Genomic DNA, 19,656 nt, shown 5'->3' with positions numbered 1-19,656 from the left:
TTGTGCACTCTGCTGGTATCCTGCTGAGCCCAACATCCATCTCTCTAGTGTAATGGAACCCTGCAGAGTTTTGGAATAAAACCTGGATAGGACTACGCTCTGCTTTTATACCCCAGCATAAACTCATCTAGACTGGTGTAGAATAAGCATGCCACTGACATTGAGTGTTTGATTAGTTGTTTGGGATACAAAGTGATTTGTAGAGCAGTGATTTGTGCAGTCCGACTTCTTCTATACAGTCCATCTCATACACTCAATATAAGCACGGTAAAGATGTTTGCGTGAATCCTTTGACTCACAAACGCAATGCAACAGCTCATTGCATACCATGGTTGTCTGCTCTGTCATAGCTAGTATGTAAAATGTGATTGACAAGGTTATTACAATGAATTGTTGATGGACAGTTTCAATAACTTTGATCTCTCCAGGACGGAGTGAACTGGCTGTCCTTCCTGAACAAGTACAAGCTCCACGGTATTCTCTGTGATGACATGGGCCTGGGCAAGACCCTGCAGTCCATCTGCATCCTGGCTGGGGACCACTACCTCAGGTACTGAACTGCATGACCACACACTAGTTACGTTCTAAGCTGACTATATTGCAGTTGTGCTGCATTTATCAACAAATGGTTGCATGTCATCGACTGCGTAGTTCGGCCTCAGATTTCTATGTCAGAATGTGGTAAGGTGATATGCTAAATACTAGGGATGTGCATCTTTCCTTTTCAAGACCATGCTTATCTAGATGCATGTGCTCCAATACGATACAGGAACTAGGTTTTAGTTTGAAGCGATTCGGTTTGATTTAGAGAACGATACGATTCAATACACAAACATTTGTTGAATAACCACAATTTTCCATTATAAATGAATCTGCTGCTGATATGGCGCTCATGAGTTGGGCCTTGGTGTTTTCGTGTGGGAATTATGCATGTGTATGGACTGTAGGGAGCTGACTCATAAGGGAGACTAGGCATCTATCAGCCCTCTACCAGATTAGGGGGTCAATGTTGCCTATAGTTTTACTCCCCCACTAATTAACTTGTAATTTTAGCAAATTAAGTAACACACAATTTTTTATACTTTTTATTTTATTTAACTAGGCAAGTCGGTTAAGAACAAATTCTTACTTACAATGACGGCCTACCCCGGCCAAACCTTCCTCTGACCCGGACGACGCTGGGCCAATTGTGAGCTGCCCTATGGGACTCCCAATCACTGCTGATTGTGATACTACAGACCCAGGTTCGATCCCGGACTGTGATGCCTCTAGCACTGTGATGCAGTGCCTTACACTGCTGCTCCACTCATCTCTGAATTAAGTGTTTGAGCTAGTAATGTATCAATATTTATCGTTTACAAATTACCTATGAGAGCCAATTGAATATACAGCACAACTTTGGATTTCACCCCATCTCAAAATCGAATGGTTTTGACAATTTGAAAGTCTTTGCAGAGTGATCTCTTCTTCTCTGGCTTCGGCCATGCAGTGCGCCTCAAACGTGATTGCTGTCCTCGTTATACAGGGAAAGTTTCTTAATTTCATAGCACAAAATTACCATATACACATGGCAAAAATACCAAAACTATTGCTCATGGTGAATCTGAACAATCAAAATAAAATCTCTTGTAAGACCCGTTCAGCAGGTATAGCCAGATGAAGCCCCATTTTCAACAGCACATGCCGTAAGAAAGAATTCACACCCCTTGACTTTTTCCACATTTTGTTACAGCCTGAATTTAAAATTGATAAAGTTTAGATTCACTGGCCTATACACAATACCGCAGTCTTATTGCTTGGTGGTAGAAGCTGTAAAGGAGCCTTTTGGTCCTAGACTTTGCACTCCGGTACCTCCTTGCTGTGCGGTAGCAGAGAGAACAGTCTATGACTTGGGTGACTGGAGCCTCTGACAATTTTATGGGCTTTCCTCATTCCTCTGCCTATTATATGGATGTCAGGAAGCTTGGCCATACGCACTACCCTCTAGCGCCGTACGGTCAGATACTGAGCAGTCTACATACCAGGCGGTGATGCAACCGGTCAGGATGCTCTCGACGGTGCAGCTGTAGAACTTCTTGAGGATCCAGGGACCCACGCCAAATCTTTTCAGTCTCCTGAGGGGGGAAAGTTTTTGTAGTGCCCTCTTCACGACTGTTTTGGTGTGTTTGGACCATGATAGATCGTTGGTGATGTGGACACCAAGGAACTTGAAACTCTCGACCCGCTCCACTACAGCACCGTCAATGTTAATGGGGGCCTGTTCGGCCCTTGTCCTTAGTCTTGCTCACATTGAGGGAGAGGTTGTTGGCCTGGCACCACACTGCCAGTTCTCTGACCTCCTCCCTATCGGCCGTCTCATCGCTGTCGGTGATCAGGCCCACCACTGTAGTCAGCAAACTTAATGATGGTGTTTGCATCGTGTTTGGCCACGCAGTCGTGGGTGAACAGGGAGTACAGGAGGGGACTCACTACACACCCCTGAGGGGCCCCAGTGTTGAGGATCAGCGTGGCAGACATGTTGTTGCCTACTCTTACCACCTGGGGGTAGCCCGTCAGGAAGTCCAGGATCCAGTTGCAGAGGGGAGGTGTTTTAGTCCCAGGGTCCTTAGCTTAGTGATGAACTTCGTGGGCACCATGGTGTTGAATGCTGAGCTGTAGTCCAATGAACAGTATTCTCACATAGGTATTCCTTTTTGTCCAGGTGGAGAAGGGCAGTGTGGAGTGTGATTGCGTCATCTGTGGAGCTGTTGGGGCGGTATGCAAATTGGAGTAGGTCTAGGGTATCCGGAAGGGTGCTGTTGTGAGCCATTACCAACCTTTCAAAGCACTTCGTGAGTGCTAAGGGGCGGTGATCATTTTGGCAGGTTACCTTCGCTTCATTGGGCACAGGGACTATGGTGGTCTGCTTGAAACATGTAGATATTACGGACTCGGTCAGGGAGAGGTTGGAAATGTCAGTGTAGACACTTGCCAGTTGGTCAGCGCATGCTTTGAGTACGCGCTCTGGTAATCCGTCTGGCCCTGCGCCTTTGAATGTTGACCGGTTTAAAGGTCTTGCTCACTTCGGCTACCAACTTATCACAGTCATCCAGAACAGCTAGTGCTTCAGTGTTGCTTGCCTCGAAGTGAGCATGTAAGGCATTTGGCTCATCTGGTAGGCACACGTCACTGGGCAGCTCGCGGCTGGGTTTCCCTTTGTAGTTCTTAATAGTTTTCAACCTCTGCCAAATCCAATGAGTGGCAGTGTAGTAGGATTCAGTCTTAATCCTGTATTGACGCTTTGCCTGTTTGATGGTTTGTCACATAGCGGGATTTCTTATAAGCGTCCGGTTTAGTGTCTTGCTCCTTGAACGCGGCAGCTCTAGCATTTCGCTCGATGCGATGTTGCCTGTAATCCATGGCTTCTGGTTGGGATATGTGCTTACTGTCACTGTTGTGACGATGTCGTCAATGCACTTATTGATGAAACTTATAACTGAGGTGGTATACTCCTCAATGCCATTGGATGAATCGCGGAACATATTCCAGTCTGTACTAGCAAAACAGTCCTGTAGCATCCGCGTCATCTGACCACTTCCGTATTGAAGCTCGGTTGGTTAGGAGCATGTAAAATGTCAGCCATCCTCTTCGGTGCCATCAACCCCTTTTTTTTAAGGCAAGCCTAAATATTTTCCTAGCAAGTCACAAGTTGCATGAACTCGCTCTGTGTGCAATAATGGTGATAATTGAATGACTACATCTCTGTACCCCACACACACAATTATCTGTTAGGTCAGTCGACCAGTGAATTTCATACCGTTTCAACCACACAGACCAGGGAGATTTTCCAACATCTTGCAAAGGGTACCTGTTGGTAGATGGGTAAATAAAAAAAGCTGACATTGAATATCCCTTTGAGCATTGCGCGATTATTAATTACTCTTTGGATGGTGTATCAATACACCCATTCACTACAAAGATACAGGCATCTTTTTGAACTTGGTTGCCGGAGAGGAAGGAAACCGCTCATCGATTTCTCCATTAGGCCAATGGTGACTAATGGCTGGGATAGGAGAACTGATGGATCAACAACATTGTAGTTACGCTACAATACTAACCTCATTGACAGAGTGGAAGCAAGCCTGTACAGAAATTGTCTTCCTGCATCCTGTTTGCAACAGGGCACTAAAGTAAAACAAATGTGGCAAAGCATTAACTTTTTGTCCTGAATAGAAATTATGTTTGGGTTAAATCCAATACAACAGTACCACTCTCCATATTTTCAAGCATAGTGCTGGCTGCATCATGTTATGGGTATCCTTGTAATTGTTAAAGACTGGGGAGTTAGCACAGGTAAAATCCTAGAGGGAAACCCTGGTTGTCTGCTTTCAACCAGACACTGAGATTAATTCTTCTTTCAGCAGGACAATTACCTAAAACACGAGGTCAACTCTATACTGGAGTTGCTTACCAAGAAGATGGTGAATGTTCTTAAGTGGCAGAGTTGACTTAAATCTGCTTGAAAATCTATGGCAAGACCTGAAAATGGTTGTCTAACAGTGATCAACCAATTTGACAGAGCTTGAAGACTTTTCAAAAGAATAATGGGTTAATGTTGCACAATCTAGGTGTGGAAAGCTCTTGTAGACTTACCCAGAAAGACTCACAGCTGTAATCACTTCAAACATGTATTGACTTGGGGTTGAATACTTACCGACTCAAGATATTGTTTTTATTCTTCATACATTTTCTTTTTTTACAAATGTTAGCATTTTTCTTCCACTGACGAAGTATTTTGTGTAGATTGTAGAGAAAAAAAAGACAATTTTAATCCCACTTTGTAACAACAAAATGTCAAGTGTAGGGTTGTGAATACTTTCTGAAAGCATTGTAGATGACAACCTAGTAAATTACGTAGGTTGTCACTAGGGCTGTTGCGGTGACCGTTATACCACCACACCGTTTAGTCATGGTAACTAAGCGCTGATATTTCTGATGGTCAGTAGCCTAATGCCTGATACTCAGCACGCTAATGTCCCTCTACATTTGCATTGATGTCAGAGTGATTAATCAAACCATGAGAGCCCATGAGCTCATGTTGCGCAACATTTCTAAAGGCTATGCAATTTTGTGAGAACAGAGTTTTGATCGCCTCTATTAAAAGCAGGATCCCATCAGCTTTCTATAGGCTAGGCCTACTATATTTATCAACTTTCCTAATATTAAGCACATGTTACAAAGCGAAGCAATGAGTATAGCTTACCTGGCATGAAAATGAACCAAAGAAAAAGCATCCTCCCTCCGCTATTTAAGTGCATAGATTAAAAAAAAAAAAATCTCTGTTCCGAGACAGGTGCATGTTACTGGTCCATTCTAAATCAAAACTAATTTCACACACATTTAGTATATATCAAGAATAGCCTGATGGGTGACTATTAGCATATCACTTGTGACTATATCACTTGTGAATGATGCCCAGCTTGTGTGTAGTAAGGCAAACACCGCATGCCATTTTGCGACCTTTGAAATCCTATTCACACCTCATGTAGCCTAGCCCATAGGCCTATAGTTATGATACAAGCCTTATCAAAACATAACGTGGCCAAATAACTTAATTTAAGCACATTACACCGGTTGTAAAGTGGATTAGACTGGCATACATAGGTGGCGCATGAGTCAAGTTTGGGGAAGAATTATCACCATAAAAATGCACCTTTTTACAATAAAGCATTACATGCATAATCGATTTTGCTGTCACTTTTGAGAATGGTGTTTTTGCCTACTGCTGTGTGAGCATGGCTGCGCTTATCAACAAATGTTCTGCGCTGTTGCATCAGCCTCATTGCTTTTAAAGGTCTTTGACGCTAGTGGTTGGTAACTTGGCATCTATCGCATCCCACAACGGTCCCAGACTATGTTTTGGAATATTTATTTCTCGCACAGTAGGACAAGTTGCCCAATAGAATGGGTTAACTTTTGTACTATGGGGATAGTAGATTGACAGGCTAGTGCTTTCGCTGTTCGTTAGGCCTACTCATCTTGTTGGCTGACAAAGTAAATCTGGACAGTTCTTCCAACATCTTCAATATGCGCCTCATAATTCGATAATGACGCGCGCAGTTGCATCCCCGACATGTCTGTCTTAATTTGTAGCATGTGAGAAGGACCCGACTACATGCCGGGCATTAGCTAATAAGACTTGAGATATGTGCGAGGAGCACGCAGCCAGGAGAAGGGAATTATAATTCATTATTCAGCACAGCGGCCACTGGCCGCAAAAGGGATTTAAAAAAAATAGTTTTAAGGGGGCATTACAGCCATACAAAGGGGATTCCGCCTGAAAAATTCGAGGCATTATAAAGTGCTTGTCATATTGTGAATGAGAGGCTGAAGTTTGCAAAAAAAACAAAGCAGAGCTCATGCCTTTTCATGTGACATAGGATTTGGGAAAAAGTCGCATCATGCAGACTTAATGTAATCAAATCATACAGCCCAACGTTTGTATTACAACAAAAGTTGCATAAACTCCCAAATTAAGCATATAGGAGAACCTGTTTCTTTGTTAACCCGCTCAACACAGAATAGCCGCATGCGTGCGCTCCTTTAAATCGTTTGCAGAAAATATCCTGTATTTTATTCAGCTGTGTTCAATTGTATTCTTCATATTGTAAAGTAATGCCATGGAATTGTGAGCAAATCTTATCTGCTAAATGAACTAGTGTAGCCCACAGCCATATGGCATAGCCAGATCAGGGCCTAACAAAGGTCTACTTAGATATGCTAGTCTGTTCTTCTGAATTAGACAACATTTTCTAAATGTCATGTTTCTTTAGACCGGTGTAAAATTGATTTATTGGGATGGTGTAGGCTGTTAAGTGTTCCAGTGGCTTGTAGGCTATGCGTGGAAGCATGTAGATGCTAAATGTGTTTTAATGGTCAATTAGCGTGAGACCGGTAGTTATTTGCTGGACACCACCGGCTGACAATTTCATGACCACCACAGCCCTAGTTTTCACTCAACTAATGAGGCTGAATATCACAAGCCATATTTGCATTTGAATGCTGTAGGTGCCGCGCACATGTGCAAGATCAGGAACAGGCTGCCTACCTTGCTTTGGTCAGCATGTAAAGCTGGGCCCAGCGAGCAGTTTGACTAGGCTACTGATATTGCCTTGGGTTGTTCGGCATGCAAAATGACTGGTAGATTTAATGATTGTCAACACAATTATATGCAGGGCTCTAAAGTGCGACGAATTTGGTTGCATATGCAATAAAATACTTAGCAGTTTCATTTTTGGCGCACTGTTACTATGAGAAAAATAATGATGTTAAGGGGTTTATAATCGAGGCTTCCCCTGTACCATTTGTTTCCGAGTACCCTAGAGAAACATGTGAGTGCAGATCTGTTAGCGTCATAGTTGCACCATTGCTACAGCGTAAACGGCATGAGTCTAGCCCAACCAGATCAAAAGATCTGCTCCATATTACCTGCGCAACATTTTTCTTCCTATAGCGGATCACCGGGACTGCCTTTTACATTCATAAACCATGTCGTGGGCCGTTGTAAAACTACTCGCTCGTCAACGTCGTTAACCTCTCTAGGGTATGTGGGACGGTAGCGTCCCACCTCGTCAACAGCCAGTGAAACTGCAGGGCGCCAAATTCAAAACAACAGAAATCCCATAATTTAAATTCCTCAAGTATTTTACACCATTTTAAAGCTACACTTGTTGTAAATCCAGCCAAAGTGTCCGATTTCAAAAAGGTTTTACGACGAAAGCACACCAAACGATTATGTTAGGTATGAGCCAAGTCGCAGAAAAAGACAGCCATTTTTCCAGCTAAAGAGAGCAGTAACAAATAGCAGAAATAGAGATATAATTAATCACTAACCTTTGATAATCTTCATCAGATGACACTCATAGGACTTCATGTTACACAATACATGTATTTTTTTGGTTCGGTAAAGTTCATATTTATATCCAAAAATGTGAGTTTAGGCAAGACGCTACTGTATCACTTGGCAAAAAGCCTGAGAAAATGCAGAGCGCCAAATTACTATAAAATCAAACTTTCATTAAATCACACATGAAAGATACCAAATTAAAGCTACACTGGTTGTGAATCCAGCCAACATGTCAGAATTCAAATAGGCTTTTCGGCGAAAGCATACGATGCTATTATCTGAGTATAGCACAATAGTAAACAAAAAAGCATATTTCAAGCCTGCAGGCGCGACGTAAAAATATAATTCATGCCTTTGAAGAACTTCTGTTGTTGGCACTCCAATATGTACCATAAACATCACAAATGGTCCTTTTGTTCGATTTAATTCTGTCGATATATATCCAAAATGTCCATTTATTTGGCGCGTTTGAATCAGAAAAACACAGGCTCCAACTTGCTCAAACGTGACGACAAAATATCTAAGGTTACCTGTAAACTTTGCCAAAAAATGTAAAACTACTTTTGTAATATAACTTTAGGTATTTTTTAACGTTAATAATCGATAAAATTGAAGACGGGGTGATCTGTGTTCAATACAGGATTAAAACTAAATGTAGCATGCCTCTTGGACATGCACTTCAATCAAACACGACACCTGGAGTGACTCGACTTCAAGATGGCCGTATTTCACAAAGGAATAACCTCAACCTATTTCTCAAGACTGACATCCAGTGGAAGCCGTAGGAATTGCAAGCAATTCACCTAGAAATCTGGTTTCCCAATAAACTCATTAAAGACAGTGACCTAAAAAAAAAAAAAAAAAAACGGAATAGTTTGTCCTCGGTGTTTCGCCTGCTAAATAATTTATGTTATACTCAGACATGATTCAAACAGTTTTAGAAACTTCAAAGTGTTTTCTATCCAAATCTATACTATGCATATCTTATCTCCTGGGGATGAGTAGCTGGCAGTTGAATTTGGGCATGCTTTTCATCCAAATGTGAAAATGCTGCCCCCTACCCTAGAGAAGTTAAACAATTGTTTAGACTTAGTTCAGTCGTGTTACCTAATTGGTTAGCTAGCTAACAACCTGGTAACTTTACCAGTATATCCAAACATTTGGGGGCACAGAAAGAAAAGGGATATATTCTAAAGGAGATCAATGATCATAGCAGTGAATAAATCAGATCTCTTGCGTGTGGTCATTACAAACCTGATGTTTTTCAAGACTGTACAGTTTTCAATTTAACACATCTCAATAGGAAAACGGTGCTTTTACGCAATGTAGAAAACAAATATTCCAATGACAGGTATTGTATCAACATTTTAGCTTTTATAATAAGATGTTAAGTGTTACATATTAATATCTAGGGCACGTGTGCTTCAAAAGTAGCTAGAATTCATAGTCTCAATGAATTTATCATTTTTACACTCCTGATTAGAAACTTATACAAACAATGACAACATCTCAGCTGCCCAGACCTGCATGCTCACACCCCCATTATAGTGCCTGCATTGTTTGCCACTTGGCCTTGAATTGTACAAATTTTGTTTCTCAGTCACCCATGCCATTATAAATAATAAGTAATTCGATTTTTCTCTTGTGTCAATGATGGGGATTAACTTCCAAGTTTTTAGTTTACTTTTTTAAGATGACTGAAGAGAATCGTCCAGCCTATCACTTCACCCCCCCCCCCCCCCCCATATGCCATGTCTTGAAATATGCAGACAGACTGATTTTTAAAAGTAAGTTTACATTGTAATACTTCTGACTGCCAACTTCCTAGCTCAGCCCACAACTTCTAGACTTTATAGCATTCCCAAAAAGCATGGATTGAGTCATTTTTTGTTTTACACTTACATTGCATTTGGAAAATATTCAGATATATTCCTTTCCTAATTTTGTTATGTTACAGCCTCATTCTAAAATCGATTTAATCGTTTTTTCCCCCTCAATCTACACAATGCCCCATAATGACAAAGCAAAAACAAGTTTATAGAAATGTTTTTAAAGTAAAAACTGATACATTTTCATATGTATTCAGACCCTTTACTCTGTACTTTTTTAAAGTACCTTTGACAGTAATTACATCCTTGACTCTTCTTGTGTATGACTCAACTTTTTAAAGAATGTCTTTGGGATAATTGTTATTACCGAAAATAAATACAAAAACTTTGGCAGCCATGCAATTCTAGAGGTTTATTCTACCTTTAAGATTATTACGTTTAGTTAGACCTACTTTCATATTGAGTAATGGAATAAAGGTATATTTGTTACTTAAATATTTTCTGGTGCTCCTGACTTAGGTTGGGAGCACCAGTGGTACCAATTATATTTATTTTTTATTTTTGTTGGATTCCTGGTTACATGAAGTTTGACACTGAAGGAGAGGACACATCAGTTTTTGTATTTATATATTTTTTTAAATATGTATGTATATGTGTGTTTAAGATATGCATCTGTCCCCGACGCCATTGTATCACTAAATTGTTACATCCCTACTAAATACATATCCAGGTATTGTGAAAACTGGCAGGCAACTGCAATGTAGTTGTCCTGGACCGCGCCCACAGTTTGAATTTCAAATGTACACCGTCAGCACATTGGAGAGGCTCCTCTGTTGTAAAAGGAGTTGTCATATTAATTTACATTGTGTACAGGGCACAGGAGTATGCCAAAACCAAGGCGGCAGACCGCTCCCCCCTGCCCTCTCTGGTGGTGTGCCCCCCCACCCTGACAGGTCACTGGGTGGACGAGGTGGGCAAGTTCTGCACCAAAGAGTACCTGAACCCACTGCACTACACGGGACCCCCTACGGAGCGAGCACGGTAAGACCCCTGTACCGACCCTGACACACCCAAACATACACATGATTCCACCACAGAGATTGAGTAGAACACAGTGTCATTTGTTTCAATTATTCACGTTAAAATCAATAAATTATTGTTTTTTGTATTGCAGTTTACAGCATCAAGTGAAAAAGCACAACCTGGTAGTAGCCTCTTACGATGTTGTACGGAACGACATTGACTTTTTTAGGTGATTAATTTATATATAATTCTCTTATTTGGAAGGCTGGATAAGTGATTTTATAAATAACTTATGTTTAATTTGTTTTAGGAATGTAAAATTCAATTATTGTATCCTCGACGAGGGCCATGTGATCAAGAACGGGAAGACCAAGCTCTCAAAAGCCATAAAGCAGTTGGCCGCCAACTTCCGAGTTATCCTATCAGGAACGCCCATCCAGGTAGGGGCATGAAACGTTTTTACATTTTAGTCAGTGAAGAATGAGCAAAGGCTTCTGCAGTGGAAATGCATCTGATTTTAAGTTGCTAATACACTTGTAGTTTGTTTTGGTACTAATCTTTAAACCATGATCCTCACTGCATTAGATTAATGTTGCCTAATAATTTCTCTATTCTGGCCTAATGATTCCAGTTCCTCCACTCTGTGGGGTGGTTGGATGTATTAGTTTTACATTGACAGGTGTATTAGTGGATGAAATGAAGTAAGGACTTTATGCCAAGCCTGTGACATTAATGGTAATGTAGGCTAGATTGTGCTTATTGTCTACTCTGCTGCAGACTTATTTTAGATTAGTTAAACCCAAGCATTGAGTACTTGTAAATCTTAGTGTTTATTTCAGTTTAATAGAACTCGCTCTCTTTCTCCTTCTCCCACCTCTCCTCAGAATAATGTTCTGGAGCTGTGGTCACTCTTTGACTTCCTCATGCCCGGCTTCCTGGGCACAGAACGACAGTTTGCTGCCCGCTACGGCAAACCCATCCTGGCCAGCCGTGATGCCAAGAGCTCATCGCGTGAGCAGGAGGCCGGTAAGATCTGATTTTGGTGTGGTCATCAGCCCTGAGTGCCTAACAAATGAGTGCACGGAAGCTGGATCTTGTTCATTTGGCACTTGAAATAGTTTGTCAGAAAATTGCAATACTCTATTTTCCATGGCAAAAATTAACCCGACGCGGATGAGTCTTTGCTCCTTTAACCCGTTAAACTCTTAATTTGAAAGGTACAGCCCTGGGCCTAGATTCACAAAACCTCAAATTTCTTAACTGCCATTTAAAAAAATTAACAATAGACTTAAAGGTAAGCAAGTTGCTATTCCTCAATGGTTCTTGAAAAATGTCTTGTGCTATTTCTTATGTTTCTGCTTAACTTCTTATGGCTGCAATCCCGGTAACGGGATCGATATGACAACAGCCAGTGAAAGTGCAGGGCGCCAAATTCAAAAAACTGAAATCTCATAATTAAAATTCCTCAGACATACATGTCATACCATTTTAAAGGTAATCTTGTTGATAATCCCACCAAAGTGTCCAATTTTCAAATATGCTTTTCAGCGAAAGCACCACAAACGATTGTTAGGTCACACCAAACCACAATAAGCAGAGCCATTTTTCCAGCCAAAGATATAGGAGTCACAAAAAGCAGAAAGAGCTAAAATTAATCACTAACCTTTGATGATCTTCATCAGATGACACTCATAGGACTTCATGTTACACAATACATGTATGTTTTGTTTGATAAAGTTCATATTTATAACAACAAATCTGAGTTTACATTGGCGCGTTACATTCACTAGTTCCAAAAACATCCAGTGATTTTTGCATAGCTACATCGATTCAACAGATACTCATCATAAATGTAGATGATAATACAAGTTATACACATGGAATTATAGATATACCTCTCCTTAATGTAACCGCTGTCAGATTTCAAAAAAACTTTACGGAAAAAGCAAACCTTGCAATAATCTGAGACGGCGCTCAAAAATATAATAAAATTAGCCGCCATGTTGGAGTCAACAAACCAGAAATTACATGATAAATATTCCCTTTGATCTTCATCAGAATGCACTCCCAGGAATCCCAGGTCCACAATAAATGCTTGATTTGTTCGATAATGTCCGTTATTTATGTCCAACTAGCTACTTTGGTTAGCGAGTTTGGTAAACAATTCCAAAGTCATGAAGCGTGTTCACTAAAACCTGACAAAATGTCAAAAAGTTCCGTAACAGTCAGTAGAAACATGTCAAACGATGTATTGAATCAATCTTTAGAATGTTAACATAAATCTTGAATTAACGTTGACTTCAGATGAGCGATGGAACGGAGCTCCCTCTTATGTGAACGCGCATGGTCAGGTCATTGCAGACTTGACTAATTCCTCTCTCATCCGGCCCCCCTTCACAGTAGAGTCATCAGACAAAGTTCTACAGACTGTTGACATCTAGTGGAAGCCGTCGGGCGTGAATACTCATTCATATCTCGCTGTGATTTCAATTGGATCTTGGTTAAAACTCTACCAGCCTCAGAATTTCCACTTCCTGTTTTGATTTTTTTCAGGTTTTTGCCTGCCATACGAGTTCTGTTATACTCACAGACATAATTCAAACAGTTTTAGAAACTTCAGAGTGTTCTATCCAATATGCATATATTAGCAACTGGGACTGAGCAGGCAGTTTAATACGGGCACCTCTGTGCACCTTTCATCCAAGCTACTCAATATTGCCCCTTCAGCCATAAGAAGTTAAGCAAAACGTCAAGAACAAATTTTGTTTCTTAAATACCTTTATTGGAAATGTTTTTAATTCACAAGATGGCTAAACCCATGTCTTAAACTCAGGGCAGTGAGAGAATAAACTCAGCGCAATTGAACATGTTTAATCCACTCACAAACTTCATCTGAACGTTTCAGTATTGATTATTTTAAACCCTAGAACATGTTTTAGAACAGTAATCTCAGTATGAAATATGCTAACATGATTGCCATTGCTAGATGGCTAGCTAAATCGGTTCCCTAGCAACAAATCTTAAAAAGATTAGTAAGAAGCTATTTGAGAAGTTCGTAAGAATCATTACATCTTAAGATGTTGCTGAGGAATTGCACTTAAGAACTATTTTATGATTTTTTTCCGCTTAATCTCTACGGGATTGGTGTCCCCGCCCCGCAGGACGGTTGAGCAAACGTAGACTAATGTGATTAGCAAGAAAATCCCAGGACGTAGACATATCTGATGGGCAGAATGCTTAAATTCTTGTTAATCTAACTGCACTGTCTGTCCAATTTACAGTAGCTATTACAGTGAAAGAATACCATGCGATTGTTTGATTGCATAATTATGAACTTGAACATTTATTAATAAGCCAGTTAGGCACATTTGGGCAGTCTTGATACAACATTTTGAACAGATATACAATGGATCAGTCTAAAATGTTGCACATACACTGCTGCCATCTAGTGGCCAAAATCTAAATTGCACCCGTGCTGGAATAAAATATTATGGCCTTTCTCTTGCATTTCGAAGATGATGGTACAAAAAACTTTAGTGGTTTGTTTCAAATGGTATCAAGAATATGCATATCCTTGCTTCAGGTCCTGAGCTACAGGCAGTTAGATTTGGGTATGTAATTTTTGGCAAAAAAATTTTTTTTTAAAGGTTGGATCCTTAAGAGGTTTTAAGAAGCTTAAGATTTTGTGTAAGAAGTGTGTTGTGAATCTAGACCCTGGTCTTTTTCGGAAAGCAAACTCATCTTGTTGGCAATGTCATAAGAATCCCCCCACTGCCATAGATCATGCACTATGGTCGTATTTTTAGAGTACGCAATGTAGGTCAAGTTGCCAAAAGTGCAAACATATTTAGTGTGCATGGAAAGGGTACGTCCTGATGGTCATTGTAAAGCAATTCATTTCCTTCTCCATCCACATTACCTTGTATGCCTCCTCCACATGTGCTGTTGATCTAGTAGTGTTTAGAACGACACCATTAGGTAAAAGATCTGACTTCCCCCCCCCCCCCCCTCCATTAAAATATTTTTCTAACAGTAATTGGTGACATATGTCATGTCAAACAAACCTAGACTTTCAATCTGCTTAGTTTTTGTTTCCTTGCCACAATATTTCAGTGTATTGCGATACTGGTATTGTCACAGCCCTATTTAGTACCTCGCCGTTTCTTCAGTTTAGTGCTATCTGTACTAAAGAAACCCTTGTTGGTTTCCGTAGCATACGTTGTGCCCTAATAAACATGACCCTGAAGAAACGGTCTTGACACTCTCACACTGACAGTGGTGTTAGTATCTTGTAATGACTGTTCCCCTTCAGGGGTGCTGGCCATGGAGGCGCTGCATCGCCAAGTTCTGCCCTTCCTCTTGAGGAGGATGAAAAAGGACGTGCTGCAGGACCTGCCCCCCAAGATCATCCAGGACTACTACTGCAACCTCAGCCCTCTACAGGTACACCACATGGAGGGGCCCACCTTGAAACACTAACAACGCCACGTACAGTACCTGTCAAAAGTTTGGACAGACCTACTCATTCAAGGGTTTTTCTTTGACTATTTTCTACATTATAGAATAATAGTGAAGATGACATAACTATGAAATGACACATATGGAATCATGTAGTAACCAAAAAAGTGTTAAACAAATCAAAATATATTTGAGATTCTTCAAAGTAGCTACCCTTTGCCTTGATGACTGCTTTGCACACTCTTGGCATTCTCTCAACCAGCTTCACCTGGAATGCTTTTCTGACAGTCTTGAAGGAGTTCCCACATATGTGAAGTACTTGTTGGCTGCTTTTCCTTCAATCTGTGGTCCAACTCATCAATCCAATTGCGATGGTTTGGGATGTCGAGTGATTGTGGAGGCCAGGTCATCTGATGCAGCACTCCATCACTCTCCATCTTGGTCAAATAGCCCTTACACAGCCTGGAGTTGTGTTTTGGGTCATTGGCCTGTTGAAAAACAAATGATAGTCCCACTAAGCGCAAACCAGATGTGATGGCGTATCGCTGCAGAATGCTGTGGTAGCCATTCTGGTTAAGTGTGCCTTGAATTCTAAATAAATCACTGACAGTGTCACCAGCAAAGCACCATCACACCACCTCCATGCTTCACGGTGGGAAATACACATGCAGAGATCATCCGTTCACCCACACTGCGTCTCATAAAGACATGGCGGTTGGAACCAAAAATATCCAATTTGGATTCATCAGACCAATAGGACAGATTTCCACCGGTCTAATGTCCATTGCTCGTGTTTCTTGGCCCAAGAAAGTCTCTTCTTATTGGTGTCCTTTAGTAGTGATTTCTTTGCAGCAATTTGACCATGAAGGCCTGATTCACACAGTCTCCTCTGAACAGTTGATGTTGAGATGTCTGTTACTGGAACTCTGAAGCATTTATTTGGGCTGCAGTCTGAGGTGCAATCAACTGCCGATTTTTCTGAGACTGGCATCTCTGATGAACTTATCCTCTGCAACAGAGGTAACGGGCTTAATTTCCTGTGGCAGTCCTCCATGAGAGCCAGTTTCATCATAGTGCTTGATGGTTTTTGCGACTTCACTTGAATAAACTTTCAAAGTACTGGACATTTTCTAGATTGACTGACCTTCATGTCTTAAGTAATGATGGACTGTTTCTCTTTGATTACTTGAGCTGTTCTTGCCATAATATGGATTTAGCCATATTTGGTGAAAGACCATCTTCTGTATACCAACCCTACCTTGTCACAACACAACTGATTGGCTCAAACGCATTAAGAAGGAAAGAAATTGCACAAATTAACAAGGCACACCTGTTAATTAAGGCATTCCAGGTGACTACCTCATGAAACTGGTTGAGAGAATGCCAAGAGTGCAAAGCTGTCAAGGCGAAGGGTGGCAACTTTGAAGAATCTGAAATATAAAATATATTTTGATTTGTTTTAACACTTTTTTGGGGGGGTTACTCCACATGTTATTTAATAGTTTTGATGTCTTCACTATTCTACAATGTAGAAAATAGTCAAAATAAAGAAACCCTTGAATGAGTGTCAACTTTTGACTGGTACTATAGATACTGTCTTCATTTGGAGAGAACATTCACTTGTGTATTTTCCACTTTCTAGTCACCATAGAAGCTGAGGCTGCTACAAATCTTAATGTTTCAATCCAATAAATGAAAGCCTCGTATGTAGCTTGTTGTATACATACAATCTGTGTGCGTGTTTGATATTGACTACATTGCAGACGGACTGTGTAGAATCACTGATCTACAAATCACAGTTAATCCCAAATAACTACTCATGTGATTTTGATTAGCAATTCTGTGCCTGCCATTGCTCAAACTGATACCCTCAAACATTCTGTCCCTGTGTCTGTCTCTGTCTGCAGGTTCAGCTGTATGAGGACTTTGCCAAGTCCCGGGCCAAGGTCGGTGTGGAGGACACCATCTCTACAGCCTCCACCCAGGAGGAGGAGAAACCCAAGCTGAAGGCCACGGGCCACGTGTTCCAGGTACACACACATTGTGACTGCCTTTGTAGTTTTTGGATTGTCCCTGACCATGAAAGTGTCCTTTTTCTCCACTGAGCTTCTCACACATGTGAATATGACCTGCATTGAAATGTTAAGTCTGTGTATACACCATACTTGCTATTTATGTTATTAATGTCCTCTTCCCTCCAGGCTCTGCAGTACTTGAGGAAGCTGTGTAACCACCCAGGCCTGGTACTGCTGCCACAGCACCCTGAGTACAAGCGCATCACAGACCAGCTGGCAGCACAACACTCTAGCCTTCGAGACATCCAGCATTCGCCTAAACTCTCAGCCCTCAAACAGGTACCACTAGTTCCGCGTTCCTTACACCAGTGTTTCTTAATCCTGGTCCTGGCATCCAAAGGGGTGCACAGTTCAGTTTTTTCCTCAGCACTACGCACCTGATTCAAAGCTTGATGAGTTGATCAATTTGAATCAGCTGTGTAGTACTAGGGCAAAAACCAAAACCTTGGGGTTCCAAGGACCAGGATTAAGAAACACTAAAGGCGTCTGCATGCGTCCCAGCTGGAACAGTTTGTGTGTATATTATGACGTTTTGGTCTTCAAGGTTTTTTGGGGGTTTGTGCCAAAAAATATTTTCTCTGCAACCTGAAGTCTACGCCCCTTCCTCTGTGATTGGTCAACATTAGATTTTTCAATGACGAATAAGATTTGAGTTTGCTTAATTCTGAGGAATAGTGTACTGGCTACGGCGTCTCAAAATGGACAAACGGTACTATTGCTGCTTTTTTTCCTCGTTTTTAAGCGACTGGAGTATGCGAGCACACTTGTTTTTTTGCCTAGCCACGTTCTGCTTGCTAAGGCGCGAGTCGAACTGAAGCATGCTGCCACAATTAACCCAAGCTAGCCCCGCACCATCCCTACCCCCCCTCAGCCTTCACAGGTACCATTCTATCCCCCCCCCATCTCCTCTGCTTCAGAAGTGGCAGTGATGGGGATAGTGGGGTGAGGTGCAGATATCGGTCGATCGCCTACACTCTGAACTCCATACTAAACACCTACAGATCAAAACACTAAATTGTAATCCTGAGCTCCCCCCCCCCCCCCCCCTCTTCCCCCCTCCAGTTGTTGTTGGACTGTGGTCTGGGCAGCAGCGGCTCAGCGGAGGGCACAGAGGCGGTGGTTGCCCAACACAGAGTGTTGATCTTCTGTCAGCTGAAAAGCATGCTGGACATCGTGGAGCACGACCTGCTCAAGCCGCAGCTGCCCACCGTCACCTACCTGCGACTTGACGGCAGCGTGCAGGCGAGCCTGCGCCACGCCATCGTCTCCAGGTAATAAAGGAGGAGCATGTTCTTTGGGCGGCGCAAATAAATGGTGTTGGTGTCACAGGGAATAATGGAATGAATAGTCTGATTAGTAGTGTCGCCAGCATATAAAAATATTTATTTTAAACTCCCATCTCCTCCTTCCATGTGATTTGTTTTTATGACCGGACACCTTAGAAGTAGTTTGAGACCGGTTTTGGGCACAGATAGTAGGCAGAGCCGAGGCTCGAACCCACGTCGCCAGGGGTGTCCGTAGTCAGGAGCTTAGATTGCTACACCAGACTCCGACACAGTCCGTGCCTTTGCTGTAACGTCACCCATTGTCTAACTTGACAAATTTGATCTGAATTTAAAGGCACTCTCCTTCTCTCAGCCTCCATCTCACGTGCTCTTGCCCTCGTCCCCTCATTCTCCCTCTCGACATCTGCTGTGCTCTGTCACGCTCGCTTTCAGGTTCAACAATGACCCCTCCATTGACGTGCTGCTGCTCACCACGCACGTGGGTGGTCTGGGTCTGAACCTGACTGGTGCAGACACGGTGGTGTTTGTGGAACACGACTGGAACCCCATGAGAGACCTACAGGCCATGGACCGCGCCCACAGGATAGGACAGGTACACTACTGCCTCCATGGACACACACACCCCTTTTCACACTACTGAGCCAAGGCAAGCTGTACTTGGCTGGCCTAGTTAATCACCCACCGTAGTTGCTGGAACCGTGCTAGAAAGGACGAGGTCCAGGCCCAACACAGTGCGGTTTGGGTCAGCCCTATAGTGTGAATTAGGCAATGGTGTGTTTGAGCAAGCCGAGGCGCAGAATCACTCATCTTGGTTCTGTGCATGCCGACTGCAATGTAGTTGATCTCAAACATGCGCACCGGCTTGGCAGTCGATGTAGTGAAAAGTGACATTTGTAATGGTGTCTTTTTTTGTGTGGCAGAAACGCGTGGTGAATGTGTATCGTCTGATCACTCGGGGCACTCTGGAAGAGAAGATCATGGGCCTGCAGAAGTTCAAGATGAACATCGCCAACGCGGTCATCAGCCAGGAGAACGCCAGCCTGCAGAGTATGGGCACCGACCAGCTCCTCAACCTCTTCACCCTGGACAAGGTCAGTAGC

The 19,656-nt window shown here is 42.1% G+C and overlaps 1 protein-coding gene across 1 annotated transcript in view; it reads left to right on the top strand.

Moving 5' to 3' along the window:
• LOC139570692 (TATA-binding protein-associated factor 172-like) overlaps positions 1-19,656 on the top strand; it is a 67,389-nt gene that overhangs the window by 46,519 nt on the left and 1,214 nt on the right. Inside the window, exons 28-38 of the mRNA XM_071392800.1 lie at positions 429-550; positions 10,588-10,755; positions 10,889-10,966; positions 11,048-11,177; positions 11,622-11,763; positions 15,050-15,180; positions 17,103-17,225; positions 17,397-17,549; positions 18,333-18,541; positions 18,989-19,148; positions 19,477-19,647. Of these exons, the coding sequence (XP_071248901.1) occupies positions 429-550; positions 10,588-10,755; positions 10,889-10,966; positions 11,048-11,177; positions 11,622-11,763; positions 15,050-15,180; positions 17,103-17,225; positions 17,397-17,549; positions 18,333-18,541; positions 18,989-19,148; positions 19,477-19,647 (1,587 nt within the window). The remainder of the gene's footprint in view (positions 1-428; positions 551-10,587; positions 10,756-10,888; positions 10,967-11,047; positions 11,178-11,621; positions 11,764-15,049; positions 15,181-17,102; positions 17,226-17,396; positions 17,550-18,332; positions 18,542-18,988; positions 19,149-19,476; positions 19,648-19,656) is intronic.

The sequence above is a fragment of the Salvelinus alpinus genome, chromosome 3, assembly GCF_045679555.1.
Source record: "Salvelinus alpinus chromosome 3, SLU_Salpinus.1, whole genome shotgun sequence".
Classification (NCBI taxonomy): Eukaryota; Metazoa; Chordata; class Actinopteri; order Salmoniformes; family Salmonidae; genus Salvelinus; species Salvelinus alpinus.
Note: the sequence above shows the minus strand (reverse complement) of the source record. Positions and strands in the feature narration are given on the sequence as shown.